The sequence below is a fragment of the Podarcis bocagei genome, assembly GCF_964188305.1.
Source record: "Podarcis bocagei genome assembly, chromosome: 5".
Lineage (NCBI taxonomy): Eukaryota > Metazoa > Chordata > Lepidosauria > Squamata > Lacertidae > Podarcis > Podarcis bocagei.
In genome coordinates this window covers 79,767,388-79,787,228 of record NC_138129.1, presented here as the reverse complement: position 1 = coordinate 79,787,228, position 19,841 = coordinate 79,767,388, and the positions used below count along the sequence as shown (strand labels likewise).

General features: G+C 44.8%; 1 protein-coding gene across 5 annotated transcripts in view; it reads left to right on the top strand.

Moving 5' to 3' along the window:
* Positions 1–18,822, top strand: part of CDC14A (cell division cycle 14A) — a 102,208-nt gene extending 83,386 nt beyond the window's left edge. For all 5 annotated transcript variants that reach the window (XM_081194999.1, XM_081195001.1, XM_081194997.1 and 2 more), the window contains one exon: positions 18,643–18,822. In XM_081194999.1, coding sequence (XP_081051125.1) covers positions 18,643–18,675 — 33 coding nt within the window. In that variant the 3' untranslated portion in view covers positions 18,676–18,822. The remainder of the gene's footprint in view (positions 1–18,642) is intronic.
* The last annotated feature ends 1,019 nt before the right edge of the window (positions 18,823–19,841 follow it).

Below are 19,841 nucleotides of genomic sequence, written 5' to 3'. Positions count from 1 at the left end.
AAAGACCCGCCGTGACACCAGAAGACTGACAGTGAACAGAAATAAGAGTTTACTAGGTTTCGGGGCTCGCTTAGTACCAGCAGGAACATGAGAAAGAAAAGTAAGGCTCAGCTGATGAAACAGAGGCAAAGAAGGAACCTTTGGTGACACATTCATTGTACAGTAGAGACCTCAGGTAGCATGTGAATCATAGATGCTTTTGTTAATACACAGAAGGCTTATACTTCATTTTATGGAAGATAATCCAGTAATATATAACCTACGATTTTAGGCTGTCTAAACCCAGCTGGTGGCCAATACTCCTGCCATTTATTGACAGGCCTAGAGAGAAATGAATTGCATTCAAGTAGTAGCAGCAATGGATAGCAGAATCCAATCCTTTCCATTATGGGGCAATGCGATAAGGCCAGAGTGTCTGCTCTACACCATAGAGTTGGGCTAGAGAGACACAAACTGCTTGGCTTTCACCCAACATGGGATTTTTCATTTTACCCCTGCCTGAAAGCAAAAATAGTCTGCAAATTGATTTTTTTAATTTTTACACAAAACAAGGCGTGACATAGAAAGGCAACGAATTCCCGCCTTTGCTTGAACACTCCTCTGCTAAAAAACCAGTTATGCTAAAGTGTGTGTTATTTGCTTCCTTCATAATGCGGTAAACACATCTTGCTGCTCCCTGCCTGTTTTTCTGAGTTCTCTCGTGATTGTGCCCTTGTCCCTTCCATCAGCTCCTTGTGCTCTCTATAGCTGATCTTGAGTCGTGGAAAAAGTAAATACCGTATTTTTTGCACCATAACACTCACTTTTTTCCTCCTAGAAAGTAAGGGGAAATGTCTGTGCGTGTTATGGAGCGAATGCCTGCGGGTGGCGGGGGGGGGATCTGCTGCAGTCGTGAGCAGAGGATCCATGGTTCCCCTTCCTTCCCTCCTCCATGGTTACAAAGCATGGATCCACATGGATCCTCAGGATTTTTGCATTGGGCTACTCCAAACTCACTGTCAGATCACATGTCTGTGGCCACAGCATGAACCACAAAAATCATATATCCACTATTTTGTTTAGAATATTTTTTTCTTGTTTTCCTCCTCTAAAAACTACGTGCGTGTTATGGTCTGGTGCGTGTTATAGAGCGAAATATACGGTAACCCCTTCCCTTTACAAAGGAACCAGTTCTAAGTGATCGGAATATCTTTGAACCAATGGAGGCTTTTTCTCGACGTCCATAAGGAGTGAAGCTAGATGGTGCTGTTCTTCAGGCAGATTCCGCCTAGCAGGTTGGCTACATTGAAATTGAGAAGTCGTTTGTCTCTGGCATTTTTCTGGAGGTTGCTTTCTCTGTTCCTTTTTTTAGAACAGACAAACCAACAGGCACATCTTAACACACAAACCACACACGCAATACATGCATGACCATTGGCCATGGTTGCTGGGACCAATGGTTGCTGGTGGAAGACCACAGATTTGCTGCACCGGTTTTATCTTTGAAAGTTTAGGCTGCAGTAAATTTCTGCAATTGAGTTAATTTAAATCAGTGGGATTTAAATTAAGCCACGACTAACTTGCCCTATTGATATTTGCACTGTGGATTCAGTTAACTTGGTCTTGATTCAACCCTTAGTCTTTAAAGCACCACAAGATCTTATTTACTATGAATTATGATTAGGCATAGGGACGCGGGTGGCGCTGTGGGTTAACCACAGAGCCTAGGACTTGCCAATCAAAAGGTCGCGGTTCGAATCCCCGTGATGGGGTGAGCTCCCATTGCTTGGTCCCTGCTCCTGCCAACCTAGCAGTTCAAAAGCACATCAAAGTGCAAGTAGATAAATAGGTACCACTCCGGTGGAAAGGTAAACAGCATTTCCATGTGCTGCTCTGGTTTACCAGAAATGGCTTAGTCATGCTGGCCACATGACCCGGAAGCTGTACGCCGGCTCCCTCGGCCAATCAAGCGAGATGAGCGTCGCAACCCCAGAGTCGGCCACGACTGGACCTAATGGTCAGGGGTCCTTTTACCTTTTATGCTTAGGCATGAGTGAGCTTGAGCTATAAGAGACACATGCTTGAAGCCTTAAATGAGTTATTTTAAAGAAGTTCAAGGAAGAAACGTTTTGTTCCCCTCCTGCCTCTTGCAGCCCATTGAAAACTTCTCAGTGTGGTCTACTGGACAGTGTGGAACAAGGTACAGTGCGCTGCTGGGTGAAGAGGGAATTGCCCCCAAATCAGTCTTCACTCAATCCAATACTAGGTTATTTTCTGCTCCTGCAGAAGCCTCTTGCAGCCCATCCTACATTGCCCAGGAGGGGCCCTTGACCCCTAGGATAGGAGGTACAGCTTGGCTGCAGAGGAGAGGAGGGAACAGGAAACTTCTGTGAACTTTGAACAGACATGTGCTTATGGATGAAACATTGGCTGCTGCTCCAGCAGTGGGGCAAAATAAATACAAAGTGAAATAGAAGGCATGGTCGATAATCTTTCTGGCTTTGAGAATTCTGATAGGGCTGCCATACATAGTCAGGATTCGTCCGTCAAAAATGGCGTCCGGGCAAAGTATCAAATAGCGGCTAAAGTGTCCATGAAAATCCAGGCCTACAGCAGCCCATATCAGAAGTGTTGATTTTTTGGCTCAACAACTTTGGCCAAAGAAAGACAGACAAGGAAGAGGACAAGCAGAATGCATACCTGCCAACATTTTGAGTCCCCAAACCAGGTTGCGTGTCTTCCCGTTGGTGCTCCCATGAGAGGCACATGACCCGCAAGAGATCACAGAGCCCAAAGTACATGCTTTGAGGGAGCATGCTCACACAGCACCCCAAAACAGACATTTTGAGGCGTGGTGTGAGATCGCGGCCCTGAAAGTAGCGCTCTTTCGGGGAGAAATCTTGGGGTGAGATCATGGTGCCCCAAATGGCCACCATGCTCTTGTGGGGGTGGGAACGGGATGTCCCAGTTTTTCTGGGACACTTGCAGGGTATGAGCCTGTCCGTCTAGTTTTCTTCAACGATTTCTGATAGGTCTGCACAAGTTATAAGACTCCTCCTCACCAAACCAAGCACACCTGACCAACCATGGATGGTGGCCCACACCAAGGTATCTAGAAGTCACCTTGCTTTGCTGCCTGTTGGGAATTGAAAAACAAACAAGCAAAAAACCAGGGGTGCTGTAGAAGGTGCAGGCCAATCTATATTATTTTCTTCTGTAGTTTTTTGACATAGCCATTGCTAGCAAATACTACCTGTGAGGCCCTAAATCTAAGCTCAGACTTTACCTTCATTAACCGGCAGAGAGCTGAGCTGAGAGCCAAACTAAAGGAAACACTATGGATGTGTATCTCTTTTGCCTTTAAAAGTCTGGGGAAAGTATCTATGGGAAGATTAGGGTCACGTCTATGGCAATGGAGGAAAACTTTCATGTTTGTATTGTACGCTGCCCCTTAACAGGGCAAATAGCAGCCCCAGAGGGGTGGTTTTCTTCAGGAAAATGGTCCCCACAAAATTCTCCCAGCATTGTAGTCTCAGTCCTCATCAGGCCTTCCTGCCCCTGCTCTTTACAAAGATTTAGACTGGAGATTCAGTCAGTCATCTCCAACATCTCCTGTAGTTTTGAGTAGCCAAAACAAGCAGATTCCTACCTTATTTGGTAATATAACATTGCACTGGAAATCCCTGCAAAGATTAAAGTAACCAGAACAATGGCTGCACTTAAAAGAACAGGATTTAAAGTAGAAGAGATGGAAATCAGTAGGGATTTTCCCACTCAGAGTGGGAGAGATTAGCTTACAGGTCCCTGGGATTGAAGTTTAATGAGCTCCCATGGTCCCAGAAATTGTAAATAATGCCAGCAATGTTATCCTGTGGGGGATTTTTCAAACTGAGGTCATCAACTCCTACATCTGGGGTCCCAAATATGCCCCTGGGCACCATGGCGTTCTCAGACCATGGCATCTGTTGAGGCCCTATAGAAGGGGTCCCAAGGATTATGTATTCAACCCTCTGCAATGCTGGAATCTAGGCCAAAGCATTCATGTCAGATGGCCGTCCTTCTGTCTTGCACACCCCCTTTTTTTAAATGGCTTTGGGTGTGGAGTTGTTTGTTGCTTGTTTTTGGCAGGATGTTGTCTGATTCCACCCACCAACCCTGTGCATTTTATTTTTATCGGCGTTCTGCCTGGGTCTGGGTTGAGGGGAAAACGTTCTGAACATTGCCATTTTCTCCCTGTTGGTGAAATGGGTATTTTGTGGTGCGCACAACAGTTTCTTAGGTTTTTTCCCTTCGGTAAATATGTCCCTGGATCTGCAGAGGTCACAGACCCCTGCCTTCATTGAAAGCTAGCGGTTCCAGGAAATGGCCACAAACCATGTATGCTCTGAGCTTAAAGAGAATGAAATCTCTTTACAAAACCCTGTGCCAAAGAAGCCCTAATTTGGCAAGACAGATTGACCTTGTGAACTAAGGATATTTCCGTGTGTGTGTGTGTGTGTGTGTGTGTGTGTGTGTGTGTGTATTTCTGCTAATCATAGTGAGGGATGTTAAGCAACACGCAGAACATTGAAGCCCTGACTTCCTGACTCCTGAACATCCTGCTTATTTCCCCCTTTGCTTTCAGCGTAGTCTGAAAGCTGTCCCTAAGTAACTGAATCTCCTGATGTGGGAGGAAATAAAGCAGCCACACCTTGTCTTGCTCAGTCCTTGCCAACTCCCTCGCTTATTGTGCGACATGCCTGGAGTCTAGCCCTTGTGCAATGGGCCAGAGAGAGAGAAAGGCCTATATACTGCAACTGCTTTATCTCCTTTGGCCCCCAAAGGCAAAGAAGTGTCAAAAAATGTAAAGGGATAGCTGCATCCTCCGGCTTCGAATCCAGGCACCCTATCATAGAATCATAGAGTTGGGTCAATTGGTCCAACCTAGGCACCCCTTCAGCTAAGCGGGAGGAGAAATGGAAGGGGCTCTGTTTCTCCTGCCGCCTTGCTGAAGCGGCGCTGTGCAGAGAGGGGGAGAATTTTTTTCCTTGTTCTCCCCCTCTAAAACAAGGTGCGTCCTATGGTCAGGTGCGTCCTATAGAGCAAAAAATACAGTGTTTTTAATGGGAAATCGCCAAGATCCACACTGCTGACATGGGCTGCCATACATGCAGATTCCCGCCCGGAAACTGCTAGCGATGGCAGAATCCTGGCTATGTCTGGGAAATTCTGGACGTATGGAAACCCTAGACCAACCCCCCTGCAATGCAGAAGTCTCAGCTAAAGCATCCATGACAGATGTCCATCCAACCTCTGCTTAAAAACCTCCAATGAGGGAGAGTCCACCACCTCCCAAGGGAGACCATTCCACTGTCAAACAGCTCTCGGCGGCATCAAGTTCTTCCTAGTCTGCGCTATCTGCCCCTGCATCTCTTGGCATTTGAGTAGGCAGCACCTACAACAATATGTTCAGGACTTACTTTGCACCTAGCTGAATTTAGGGCAGAAACAGATGCAATATTATAATTATATTATAATTATTTTCATAATTATATATTATATATTTTTATAGAAAATTATTATTGAAATACAATTTATTGTTGTTGGTGGTGATGGTTTTGTTGGGCTCCCAACAAAATATTAAAAACACAATAAAACATCAAACATTAAAAACTTTCCTATACAGGGAAATTGCAGCTTCCTCCCAGTTTGCGTTATATATGGCAGGTGTGCAGTTCAGCAAATCGCATGCTGGGAGCCCACCATCAGTTGTGACCCTTGCTGGCTCCTAACAATAAAACAATGAAGGGGGGGGGTGGAGAGATACGATGACTACTGCAATCAGCACAAGATAATATCACCAAGGCAGCTATCTGTAAACAAACAATAAACGTCCATAAAAATGGCAAAAGTAGTTTCCTTCCCAAATCGGTTTTATCTTAAACAATAGCAAACGCAGTAAATAAAGAGTTTGCTTGGAATACAGCAGTGGTTCAGTGCTCATTTCTCCACTTTCAAAAATAGATTTTATCTTGAACAATTGCAAACCCAGTAATAAAGAATCCACTTGTGATATTCAGTGCTTGGACTTTGTTCCGGTAATCTGAAGTTTTGTCGCTAAAGATCTTGGTCACCAAGCTTTGTAGTAAATAATACACAAGAGAAGACAGTATGTAAAGGACTTTAAGCAGGGGTATATCTGTCCCCATCTGCATGCTTCCATCGGGGGAAGCATACAAAGAGGATGATGTCCTTCAGTTTGTTAAACCTGAAGGAGGTCGATGACTAAGTTCTTTAGCAACGAAACATCGGATTACCGGAAAGATGTCCGAAATTCTTACTGAGTTTCTGTGAGAGGAGGGTGTTCTGGCATGTGGCGTTGCCACTCTTCTCCCCCATTCCAGGGGAGGGGAAGACGAGTGGAAGGCCTTGCGGAAAGCCCCTTCTCTTGATGCCCCCTTCTCAAGTTTACAAGAGAGGGACACATTCTAGTTGTGGTGGAAGTGGTGGAGCGAACAGTGGGAGTGGGGAGGGGTGCGGTGGTGGGGCAGGGGAGCCATTCTCATTATGCCTCAGGTGACGAAACAAGATGAGCCACCACTGTGGAGGGGGGTGGGGTGGGGTGGCGTCTCATTGGGAGCACTGCTCTGACCTTTGTAACCTAAACGGCTGTGGCCCTGTATACCTGAAGGAGCATCTCTGAGGGTGGACTTTCTGGCGGTTCCCTCATTGCGAGAAGCGAAGTTGCAGGGAACCAGGCAGAGGGCCTGCTCAGCAGTGGTGCCCGCCCTGTGGAATGACCTCCCGTCAGATGTCAAACAAATAACCAGTTATGCAACTTCTGTAGACATCTGAAGGTAGCCCTGTATCGGGAAGTTTTTAATGTCTGATGTAGCATGTGCTCTTTTATATTCTGTTAGAAGCCGTCCAGAGTGACAGTCAGATGGACAGAATACAACTACTTCTTCTTCTTCTTCTTCTTCTTCTTCTTCTTCTTCTTCTTCTTCTTCTTCTTCTTCTTCTTCTTCTTCTTCTTCCTCTTCTTCTTCTTCTTCCTCTTCTTCTTCCTCTTCTTCTTCTTCTTCTTCTTCTTCTTCTTCTTCTTCTTCCTCTTCTTCTTCTTCTTCTTCTTCTTCTTCTTCATCATCATCTTCTTCCTCAGTGTATCTGAAGAAGTGTGCATGCACACGAAAGCTTATACCAAGAACTAACTTAGTTGGTCTTTAAGGTGCTACAGGAAGGAATTTTTTTATCATCTTCTGTTGTTGTTGTTGTTGTTGTTGTTGTTGTTGTTGTTGTTGTTGTTGTTGTTGTTGTTGTTGTTGTTACTATTACTATTATTATTAGTCCCCTGATGTCTGGTGTCAGCCCTGACTGTGTCAAAATCCAATCTTCCTGGTGTTGTGTGATTCCTTTATTTAGTTCCTTCTCAGTGCAGAATATCTGGTCTTGCTGTATGCCAAGTTCTTATTTGACCCAAAGAGCAAGCTTCTATTTAAATTGTTGTCAACTAAGCACTTGAAAAAATAATGCAGAACTCATATCAGGCTAGGCTCGCCTGCTGTTCTCAAGCACCTTGGATCCTCTCCAAGATACTGCTGTGCAGAAGTTTGAGGAAGAGTTAATATTAAAAACAAAACAAAAAAGAAATGATATTTATAAACTATGCATTCTTGTGCTATATGGCTCAAGTTGAATCTAGCATGGAGGCGGGAGGCGCACAATTCCCTGAGCCTTGGACAAACAAGAGACGCTGCCAGCATTTAGCGATGATTTCCTTGTTAAATCTGATATCTATTTCCAGGAAATAACATCGGTGCACACTCTGTCCTCCTCACTTCTTCCACAGTTGCTGCCACTCATAAAACAAGTTCCTTTTGCATCTTCCTTAACCGCTCCAACCTATAATAACATATGGCTTACTGGCTATTTTCCCAGGTGCGTTAACTTTGGGTTTGTTTTTTTAGGAAGTGCTTGTGCCACATGCAGTAGTGCTGACTTTGGATTCCCAAATTGTGGACTCAGCTATGCAGCTGCAAATATCATGTTTTAAGTGCATTATACAAATGTGGCACTAGATGGTGCTGATGAACTAATGGCAAATTCCATATATATTTTAAAACATTTAAAATTTAAAAAAGCTTTTTTCCCAGCCTCTATCTTCAGACCTGAGCCCCTTCTCCTATCCTTCCCTGCTTCCCAGCCTTTAAAATTAGCAACTGCAGCAGTTTCCCCTAACCTGACGGGATCTTGTGTGGGTTTATGGAGGGAGAGTGGAATGATTGCAAGCTGATCATGCCATGCAGCAAAACCAGCGTGGCAACAGCATGTCAGGGTTAGCCAAACCTGTGCCCTCCCAGTGTTGTTGGACTACAACTACCATCTGCCCCAGTCAGCATGGCCCGTTGTCAGGGATGATGGGAGTTGGAGTCAGTAGCTGAGGCCATGGTTGGGCTGTGTTGCTTAGTTGGCTGAGTCACTGCTGTGTAGCATGAGCCCGTGTGACATAATGGTTCGAGTGTTGGACTGGGACCTGGGAGAGCTGGGTTCAAATCCCCACTCAGCCATGAAATGAAGCTCACTGGGTAACCTGGGGCCAGTCACCCTCTCAACCTAACCTTCTGGAGCAGCTATCCAAATGGAACTGAACTGAGTTTGGTGAACCTGCACTGAAATATACTCAAGAGTGGATTTCATGCTCTTTATTCAGCTCATAGTGGTGAGGAGGAATGGAAGTTCCCCCACAATATCTGCTTTATATACATTATTTACACAATGGGCTGCACGTGATTGGCTAATTCCGGGATTCTCCTGTAGGCCAATCAGGTTGCGGATTCACTTCCACCTGGAGCTGGATTGGGTGGCTCCTGCGGACCAATCAGACTGCTGCATTGTTCTAGGACCAATCAGACTGTTGCATTCTGAATCCTATTGTTCTAGGACCAATCAGACTGCTGCATTCTGGATCCTATTGTTCTAGGACCAATCAGACTGCTGCATTTTGGATCCTATTCAACTCAGTACATAACATGCACATAGGATTGTGGGAGAGAGGTGATGCTTGGCTTAACTCTTCTATCGAAATCAAAGCGCTTGGCTTCTCCTGGATCATGCGCTCAGCATCTAGAAACACCCTCTGCTGCCTGACTCTGGGCTGCATATCTTCAGAGAGACCCTTGAGGACCTCTCTGTAAACCTCCAGTGTGGTGTAGTGGTTAAGAGTTGGTGTTGGTGCTGACCTTTAAAGCCCTAAACGGCCTCGGTCCAGTATACCTGAAGGAGCGTCTCCACCTCCATCGTTCTACCCGGACACTGAGGTCCAGCTCCGAGGGCCTTCTGGCGGTTCCCTCACTGCGAGAAGCCAAGTTACAGGGAACCAGGCAGAGGGCCTTCTCGGTAGTGGTGCCTTCCTTGTGGAACGCCCTCCCGCCAGATGTCAAAGAGAACAACAACTACCTGACTTTTAGAAAACATCTGAAGGCAGCCCTGTTTAGGGAGGCTTTTAATGTTTGATGTATCATAGTATTTTAATATTCTTTTGGAAGCCGCCCAGAGTGGGCAGGGTATAAATAATAAATTATTATTATTATTATTATTATTATTATTATTATTATTATTATTAAGAGCTGTAGACTCATAATCAGGGGAACTGGGTTCGCTTCCCTACTCCTCCACATGCAGCTGCTGGGTGACCTTGGGATAGTCACACTTCTTTGAAGTCTCTCAGCCCCACTCACCTTACAGAGTGTTTGTTGTGGGGGAGGAAGGGAAAGGAGAATGTTAGCGCTTTGAGACTCCTTCGGGAAGTGATAAAGCGGGATATCAAATCCAAACTCTTCTTCTCTTCCTCTCCCATTTTATGGCTCCTTTTGGGTTTCCCCTTTTTCTTTCTATGAGCGAGCGATCTGGCAATTCATCCAGCTCCTGGGTTGGATTATCAGCATTTGCCAACACACCAAACGGCTGAGCTGATATAAGCAGCAGCACACCAGCATGAGACTGCCCACCCAGATAGCTCAGTCGGTAGAGCATGAGCCTGACTTAACCTCAGGGTTGTGGGTTCGAGACCCACATTGGGCAAAATATTTCTGTATGACAGGGGGGCTGGACTAGATGACGCTTGTTGTCCCTTCCACCCACACAATTCTATGATTTATTATCTATGTTCAGAGGTGCTAGATGTTCAGAACCAGGTGACCCCAGAAAACCCCAGAGCTCCAGTGTTTCCTGCAGAATTCCTGCTGATGAATGTTTACTCAGCAGGCTGAAAAGAAAAGGAGGGAAAATCCCCTTTCTTTTCCCTTTCCTATTGTGTATCTGAAAACCGAACTGAGGCAAAAGTCCAAGCCTTAGCTCCACAGTGGGGGGCCTTTGGAGAAAGGGAGTATTGCTAGCAGCAGAGAGATCGGATCAAAATAAAAGCTGGTTGCAGAAAGGCCTCAATAAACATTCAGTGGATTCAAACAAACGGTTCTGCAAAGGAGTTGAAATTTTCTTTCCCACTTGGAAATGCCTTCGCATTTCCTCTTTTTTTGCTAGTCTAGGGTATTTCCACAGCTTCATAGACCATTCAAAAAATATCTGTAAGTAAGCAGGAGCTTAAAAATATTTTGTATTAAGATGGTGTGGCTACCAGCACAAAAGGCTGGGAAATTCCACTGTTCCTGTGTCGTGTTGATCTTGGGAGCACTGCCCAGCCCTGGATAGCATGACACCCCAAAAAATAACACCGTTTAGACAATGTAAAAGAAATAAGCTACTATATATAATAATAATAATTTATTATTTATACCCCGCCCAAGTGGCTGAGTTTCCCCAGCCATTCTGGGCGGCTCCCAATCAAATGTTAAAAACAGTACAGCATTAAATATTAAAAACTTCCCTGAACAGGGCTGCCTTCAGATGTCTTTTAAAGATAGGATAGCTGCTTATTTCCTTCACATCTGAAGGGAGGGTGTTCCACAGGGTGGGCGACACCTGTCTGGTTCCCTGTAACCTCACTTCTCGCAATGAGGGAACCGCCAGAAGGCCCTCGGCGCTGGATCTCAGTGTCCGGGCTGAACGATGGGGGTGGAGACACTTCTTCAGGTATACTGGGCCGAGGCCATTTGGGGCTTTAAAGGTTAGCACCAACACTTTGAATTGTGCTCGGAAACGTACTGGGAGCCAATGCAGATCTCTCAGGTCCAGTGTTATATGGTCCCGGCGGCCAGTCCCAGTCACCAGTCTAGCTGCCGCATTCTGGATTAGTTGCAGTTTCCGGGTCACCTTCAAAGGTAGCCCCACGTAGAGCACATTGCAGTAGTCCAAGCGGGAGATAAGTAGAGCATGCACCACTCTGGCGAGACAGTCCGCCAGAAAGTATGGGGCTGAAACTATGTTTACTAGGAGTGCCTGAATATTTTCATAGACACACCTCACATTAAAATCACATTTATATCCCATTCTTCCTGCAAGGTTCCTCCATCCTCATATATATCACTATTAAGCACCGTTGCCCTCAGTGGAAGAATTAAGTGCATGTTTTAATATATTTCCAATTGAAATCATTGGAACGTTAAAGGTGCTTAGCTTGGATCGTGTCCATACTGAAAACGAAGCGTTCCATCATAATACAAACACGACGTGTTGTTTTCTGTTTGGCAAATGTTTTCTACTAAGGGTGAAATAAAGAATGTCAGCGCACTGAGCCATAGGGCTTTTGCAAGTTGCAGCGGTTTATTTTCAGCTCTTTTCAGTTTATGCCATATGTTCAGGAAAGTATGCACTATGTACAAGGAAAGCCTAATGGTCCTAGGATTTCCTTCCTTGAAGGCAGCTGTACCAGAAAATAAATGATTCTCCTACTGTTAAGGACAATGTTTCCCCCACTAACAGTATGCATACAAACACATTTTTAAAACTTCATTATCACATTTTTATTAAGCCCTTCCACTAAAGGATGAGAGGAAAGTACACATATAGACCACTCCCCAATTTTATCTTGACAACAGGTGGGTTAGAGAGAGAGTCAGTGAATTGCTAAAAGTCAGCCCAAAAACATAGAAGCTGACTGTAGTCCTGGTCCAGCAGAAGGACACAGGACGCTGATTCGTTCTGAGTCAAATCCACTATATTTTATTTTTAAATTCATATCCCGCCTTTCTTCTTAGACCAGGGCTCATATGTTTTCTTGACCATTATTCCTCCCTGTCAGGTCTAAATTTACAGAGCCAGTTTGGAATCTGTTCTATGTACTATATAATAAGTGCAGTTCTAAGCATGTTTACTCAGAAGTTTCATCAAACTCAATAGGCTAGCTATATTTATTAGTGTGCTTAGGATTACCGCCAGATTAATATTTGTGTTTCATAATTAGTTATCGGAGAGATTCTCTTTTGTGTATTTGTTAAATTTATATGCTCCATTTCCACGCATAACACCCTAAGTGGCTAACAGCATCATATGACATGGTAAAATAAAAGCGAAAGAAATTTTAGAAAACACATTTTTTCCCATCATTTATTTACAAGCTGTCTGTGCTGCCCAAAAGCAAAAGTTATTGCTTTGCAATGAAGGTTGGTACACAAGATGATTGACTGACAAATAAATAAATAAATAAATAAATAAATAAATAAATAAATGCTCTCAGTGTGGCTGACAGGCAAAAGGAAACAAATCAGATAAACGGCTTAGGACCGCAATACCTCAAGGACTGCCTCTCTCCACATGAACCGACCCAGATTCTGCCCTCATCATTTGAAGTCCTCTTTTGTGCCTTCTCCATGCGAGATCTGGAGGGTGGCAACACGAGAAAGGGCCTTTTCTGTGGTGGCTCCCTGTTTATGGAATGCACTTCCCAGGAATGTTCAACTGGTGCCTTCATTACACATCTTTAGGCGCCAGGCAAAAACGTTCCTCTTCAACCAGATCTTTGGCCGGTTAACATCTGAAATCCTTTTAAATGTGTTGGGGAGCGGGATTATTAGTTTGCTTTTGTTCTTATATTTATTATGTGTTTTGTGTTTCTTTTATTGTATTTTTATGTTGTGAACCGCCCCGAGATCTTTGGTTGAAGGACAGTATACGAATTTAATAAATAATAATAAAGCCATAATCAAATCTAAGTCATTTGAGAGAGAAAGAGAGAGAGAGAGAACAGAGTACCGTATTTTTTGCTCTATAAGACTCATTCCTAAAAAGTAAGGGGAAATGTGTGTGCGTCATATGGAGCGAATGCAGGCTGTGCAGCTATCCCAGAAGCCAGAACAGCAAGAGGGATTGCTGCTTTCGCTGCGCAGCGATCCCTCTTGCTGTTCTGGCTTCTGAGATTCAGAATATTTTTTTTCTTGTTTTCCTCCTCCAAAAACTAGGTGCGTCTTGTGGTCTGGTGTTTTATAGAGCGAAAAATACAGTATATCAGGCTTCCTCAATCTCGGCCCTCCAGATGTTTTGAGACTACAATTCCCATCATCCCTGACCACTGGTACTGCTAGCTAGGGATCATGGGAGTTGTAGGCCAAAAACATCTGGAGGGCAGAGGTTGAGGAAGCCTGGAGTATATAATAACAGTCAAAGTTACTAAGCCTACTTTTTCTTTCAAATTCAAACTGTGGTAATGTGATATGGTATCAATGTCTCCTCTCTCAAAGGTGCTTTAAAAAAAAAAATTCCACCCAAATCCTTGTTTTCAGCTCACATAGATTCCCCACCCCCATCTCAGCCTTTGTGACTAATATCACGCATGACTCAGCCCCATTCTTCAAAGGCTATCTCTTCATGTTGCTGATCAGAGGCTCATGTACATTGAAATGAGTCAACTTCTAAACTTATGCCTGACTCCTTGAATGATTTCCCATTCAGAGGAGGAAGCTGGAGTTGGCCCCGATTGCAAACCATAAATGAAAGAGAAAGGATTACGTGAAAGAGAAAGGAATCATTTTCATCTCTTGAGGGAATGTAAAAAGTGTTGGTAGGAACATACTGGATGTGTCATTAGTGAATTATGTAATTTAACGTTTGCATTTTGTGTAAATATCGTTTTGTGCAGTTATGGAATGAAATTTAAACAAGCGTTAAACAAAATTTAACAAAAAGAAATTCCAGATTCTGTTATTCTCCCTCTCTCAGGAATAGCTCGGTTAGAACATGGTGTTGATCATGCCAAGGTTGTAAGTTTGGTCCCCATAAGGGACAGCTGAATATTCCTGCCTTGCAGGGAGTTTCCCAAACTTAGGTCTCCATCTGTTTTTGGACTACAACTCCCATTATCCCCAGCTAGCAGGGTCAGTAATCAGGGATGATGGGAACTGTAGTACAAAAACAGCTGGAGGCCAAAGTTTGGGAAACCCTTGTTGATCCTCAGGGTCCATTCCTATTCTGTGATTCTCTATTATTCTCATAAAATTAGAACCCAGGGCCAGTCAATAAAGCTGAATGTTAGAAGATCCAGGAGAGACAGAAAAGGAAGTCCTTCATAGATTTGCATAATTATACTATGGAGCATTTGGTTTCTTTTTACTTTTAACTTGCTTTTAGCTTTTCATGATTTTATTGTTTGCGTTTATGGTTTTTTTTTCATATTCTTGTAAACCGCTGTGATACATGTTTTATGATGCACTGGTATATAAATATTTTTAGAAATCAGTAATAAATAAATTGTTACCGGGAAGAGGTGTAAGCACCCTGCAAGCAGATCAGGACAAATGCTTGTTGCCATATAACTGCCCCCTAAACAAATCAAAATACAGTGGTGCCCCGCAAGACGAATGCCTCGCAAGACAAAAAACTTGCTAGACGAAAGAGTTTTCCGTTTTTGAGTTGCTTCGCAAGACGAATTTCCCTATGGGCTTGCTTCGCAAGACGAAAATGTCTTGCAAGTTTGTTTCCTTTTTCTTAACACTGTTAATACAGTTGCGACTTGACTTCGAGGAGCAACTCATAGAATGCAGTGTACATAGTAGCCTTTTTTGAGGTTTTTAAAGACTTTGGTGATTTTTGAAGCTTTTCCAAAACTTCTTTTGCAGCCATTTGGTAAGTTAAGCTTTTAAAACTTTTTTTGGGGGGGTTGGATTTTGGGTTGGGGTGTTTGGAATTCAAGGACTTGGTGTTGGGGAGGGGTTTGCAAGAATCTGGAAGCTTGTTTTTTTTTTTCTTCCTTTTTATGTTTTTTTGTGACCATTGGGCCACTCTGCTGTTTTTTAAAAAAATTCTGGATTTGAATTTCTGTGTGCTGGGTGGCTGGGGGAACAGTTGGGGAGGGGTTTGCAAGAATCTGGAAGCTTGTGTGTGTTTTTCTGGCATGGAGAGGCTGCCAGTTCTGATGTTTCTGCGGCTGAAGACTTTGCAGCAGAGTTCCTGGAGGTTGTGAAAATGTAGGGCTACGTTCCACAGCAGGCCTTCAACTGCGACGAGACCGGGCTGTTTTGGAAGAGGATGCCCAAAAGGACTTTCATCACACAGGAGGAGGCCAAGTTGCCTGGCCACAAGCCCATGAAGGACTGTCTGACCCTGCTGTTCTGTGCCAACGCAAGCGGTGACCTGAAGATCAAGCCCCTGCTGGTATACCACTCGGAGAACCCACGGGCCTCCAAGAAACACAAGGTCAACAAGGAGTGGCTGAGTGTCATGTGGCGATCCAACAGCAAGGCTTGGGTCATACGTGTGCTGTTTGTGGACTGGGTCAATCATGCTTTTGGCCCTGCTGTCAAACAGTACCTGCTGGACAATGACCTGCCGCTGAAGGCTTTGCTTCTGATGGACAATGCTCCTGCTCATCCTAAAGGCCTTGAGGAGGACTTGTTGGAGGAGTTCAGCTTCATCAACATCATGTTCCTGCCGCCTAACACCACGCCACTGCTCCAGCCGATGGATCAGCAGGTCATCGACAATTTCAAAAAACTCTACACCAAGGAGCTTTCCAGGCGATGCTTCGAGGTGGCTGGTTGCACCACCATCACCCTGTGGGAATTCTGGAAGGACCACTTCGACATCGTCACCTGCTTGAAGATGATCACCATGGCCTGGAACGGGATCAGCCAGAGAAATTTGAATTGCGCTTGGCGCAGCCTGTGGCCGGACTGTGTGGCACCAAGTGACTCTGATGCACCAGAGTCAACAGTGGTGCAGGACATTGTTGCCTTGGGGAGGACCATGGGCCTGGAGGTCACAGAGGAGGACATCAGCGAGCTGGTGGAGGAGCACGACCACGAGCTGACCACCCAGGAGCTGGTCGAACTGCAGGCAGAGGCTGCGCAGGAGCAGGCCTCGCTGGAAGAGGAGGAAGCAACTGAGGAACGGCTGTCCTCCAAAGAAATGAGGGACATTTGCCAGAAGTGGAAAGATGTGCAGGCTTTTGCACAGCGGCACCACCCTGACAAGGACCTGACACTTTTGATACGAGGGTCATGTCGCCTTTCAGGGAGGTGCTGAAAAGGTGGATGAAGCAGCAGACCATGGACAGGTTTTTCAGCAAGAAGCAAAGAGTGGAAGAGGAACCTTCTTCGAGTTGTCTCCCAGAGTCTTAGAAAATGTACTGTACATTTGTTGATTTTTAAATGTTTTTCTGTCATGTTTAGAAACTTAAATTATTGTTCCTTCAATTTTTGAAATGCTCTTTACAGTATGTGTGACTTTAAAGAGCACTTAATAAACTCTTTTTGTACCAAATTTGGCTTTGTTTGGACTTTTTTTGACCATAGGAACGCATTAATTGATTTTCAATGCATTCCTATGGGAATTTGTGATTCGCAAGACGAAAAATTCGCTAGACGAAAAAACTCGCGGAACGAATTAATTTCGTCTTACGAGGCACCACTGTAAATTGCTCAATAACAGCTGGAGTGTAGGTCTAATGACAGTGTAATTTTGTGCAGGCAGATCCAGACGAATGCTGAATAAAACAGGTTATCCAGAGCGCTGTGTCCCTGCCTGCTGTGATAGGTGTCTTCTGTTCTAGAAAACCCAGGTGCTAATAAATGGTAAATCAGCAGTTTAACGAGAAGATCTTAACTAACTTGCCCCTTCCAATCAATAAGGAGGCTTTCAGTACTTCTGATAATTGAACCATAAACATTTAGGAAAAGACGAGCCCCACCCCATATTAGGCAGCCGCCAGTGTTGATCAGAAGTGAATGCAGTCTATCCTCTATTGTTCAAGATCTGAGAGGTCAGCACAAGAATATTAAAGGTGACACAGATTTGTTTTTTGTAATGTTGCCAGGCTCTAGGTATTGGAAATACATGCTTTAAAAAAAGAACCATGCATCCTGTAAGATGAAAAGCTCAGCCAAGAAATGACAGTCACTTGCGACAGCTTCCTTTTGGGAAATTTTAAACTGGTAACTTCTTAGTATAAAAGAAAAAATAAATAAATGACTGCTCCAGCCCCTGGGTGTTGTTAAGGAAGACAGGAACATTATCGCCAGGAGAATAAGCTGTGAGGGGTGAAATCTCCATTTCAGATTTCACTTCAGCTATGTTTAGCGGCTAGCTCCCAACATCAGACTCCCACATGCAATTGAGGATTAAAAATATGTAACACAGGGTTTTTAAAATAGGGTTTGCAAAGATTTACTGAGCTTGTGTGAGAGAGAATCATTGAAAAACGGCAACACTGTAACAGTACAATCCTGTGCAAATCTACTCAGAAGTAAATCACATTGAGCTCAATAGGACTTGCTCCCAGGTAAGTGGGTATAGAATTGCAACCTAAGTATTATTCTGGTCTAATATACATGCACAGCAATAATGCAAGTACTTTATGGCAAATCTGCCACGGTCCCAGCTCCTGCCAACCTAGCAGTTTGAAAGCACATCAAAGTGCAAGTAGATAAATAGGTACCACTCCGGCGGGAAAGTAAACGGCGTTTCTGTGCGCTGCTCTGGTTTCGCCAGAAGCGGCTTAGTCATGCTGGCCACATGACCCAGAAAAACTGTCTGCAGACTCCCTTGGCCTGTAAAGCAAGATGACGCCACAACCCGAGTCATCTGTGACTGGACTTAACTATCAGGGGTCCTTTACCTTTACCTTTTAAGCTACTGAAGGTAATGGGGCCCTGTTCTTTGTCAACAACAAATTGTCACTGTTTTTTTGTGTTGAATATATGCTATATGGTAATTCATGGACCTAATAGGTATCTAAAGCCATTTGCACATAACAAAATATGTACATCATAGGAGCCTACACAACACAAAACACTGTTGCTGTATGTAGGTTTTATTTTATTTGTTTTCGATCTTATACAGTGGTACCTCGGGTTACAGAAACTTCAGGTTACAGATGCTTCGGGTTACAGACTCTGCTAACCCAAAAATAGTACCTCGGGTTAAGAACTTTGCTTCAGGATGAGAACAGAAATTGTGTGGCGGCAGCGGGAGGCCCTATTAGCTAAAGTGGTACCTCAGGTTAAGAACAGTCCTCAAGAACGAATTAAGTTCTTAACCCGATGTACCACTGTATTTTGGAAATGTACATCCAGTTTTTTTACCCTTTAATTTTTTTGGGGGGCCCCCAAGAGAGTGGGGCCCTAAGCTATAGCTTGTTTAGCTTATACATAAATCTGGCACTGGTTATTGACCGTAGGACATGCAAGCTGGAAGGAGGCAGGATACCTGCAGTTAGTGCATTATTTTGGCCATTGGTCACATTTTATGTCCATTGTGTGTGCACAGGGCAATGATTACATCTTTTTCTCCCCACCTTAGGATGGTTGGAATGAAGAGTGCCACCCAACTTGAAAAGAATAATGGGACGCTGCCGAAGATTACAAGATGAGAGACAGTTCAGAAGAGAGGAGAGACTCGGACTGCTGCAGTTAGTGGGGACGGGAACCTGTACGAAAGCAGAAGAAGACTAAATTTCATTAAATTAAATCTGAAAACAAACCTAGCGCGTTGAATCGGCTTCCTTTTAAATAACAGAGAGTCAGGCCGCAGTCCTGAATCTCATCAATTTACAGTGGTACCTCAGGTTACATACTGTCTGGGCTGCTTCCAGATCCTAGCTCACAGAGGATCACGCTAGCCAGCGTTCACTTTATAAAAGTCTTTATTGAGTTACAGTTTCCCATTTCAAACTGCCGCATGCAGCCCTACGTCTTATCAGCTAGACCGGCGAAGCTCCGTCTGAGTCCCCGCCTCCTGTACACCAACTTAATAACCTCGCCTTACTCCACCTTTTCCGCCTTCCCCTCCTTCTCTGGGTCCCTCTGCCCCCCATGGTCTCTTCCTTCCTGGACTCTTCTGACGCTGACCCCCCGGACCCTTCTGTCTCCTTGCGGCGGGCTTTAGGACCTGGCTCCCTTTCCGGGCTGCTTACTCTGCCGCCTTCCTGTGCATTTGAACTTGGCGCGCGCGCCCAACCTCCCACTTTCCTCTTGACCGTTCCTTCGCTCCCCGATGGAGGTGTGGCCACTCCTGACTCATGCCCTCCCCCCTGTGGCGAGCCGCCGGATCCCGATACCTGGCGCCCTTCCTCCCCACTGCGCTCTGTTGGGGACGTTGGCCCCGATTTCCAACTGCTGCTCTCTGAACCCCCTTTTGTCCCTTTTTCCTGGGGTGTCCCCTTAATCTCCCCCCTCGCTCTGGCCACTGGCGCTCCTTTCTGTGAATCTTCCGATTCACTGGAAAGACTCGGAGATCTCGGGTCGTCGTCATCGCTCATCTTTCCTTCGGACTCCTCCCCCTCGCTCTCTGTTTCCTCCCTTGCCCTCGCCTCTGCTCCTGAACCCCTGACACGTACGCTTTAGGTTACATACGCTTCAGGTTACAGACTCCGCTAACCCAGAAATAGTGCTTCAGGTTAAGAACTTTGTCTTGGGATGAGAACAGAAATCGTGCTCTGGCGGTGCGGCGGCAGCAGGAAGCCCCATTAGCTAAAGTGGTGCTTCAGGTTAAGAACAGTT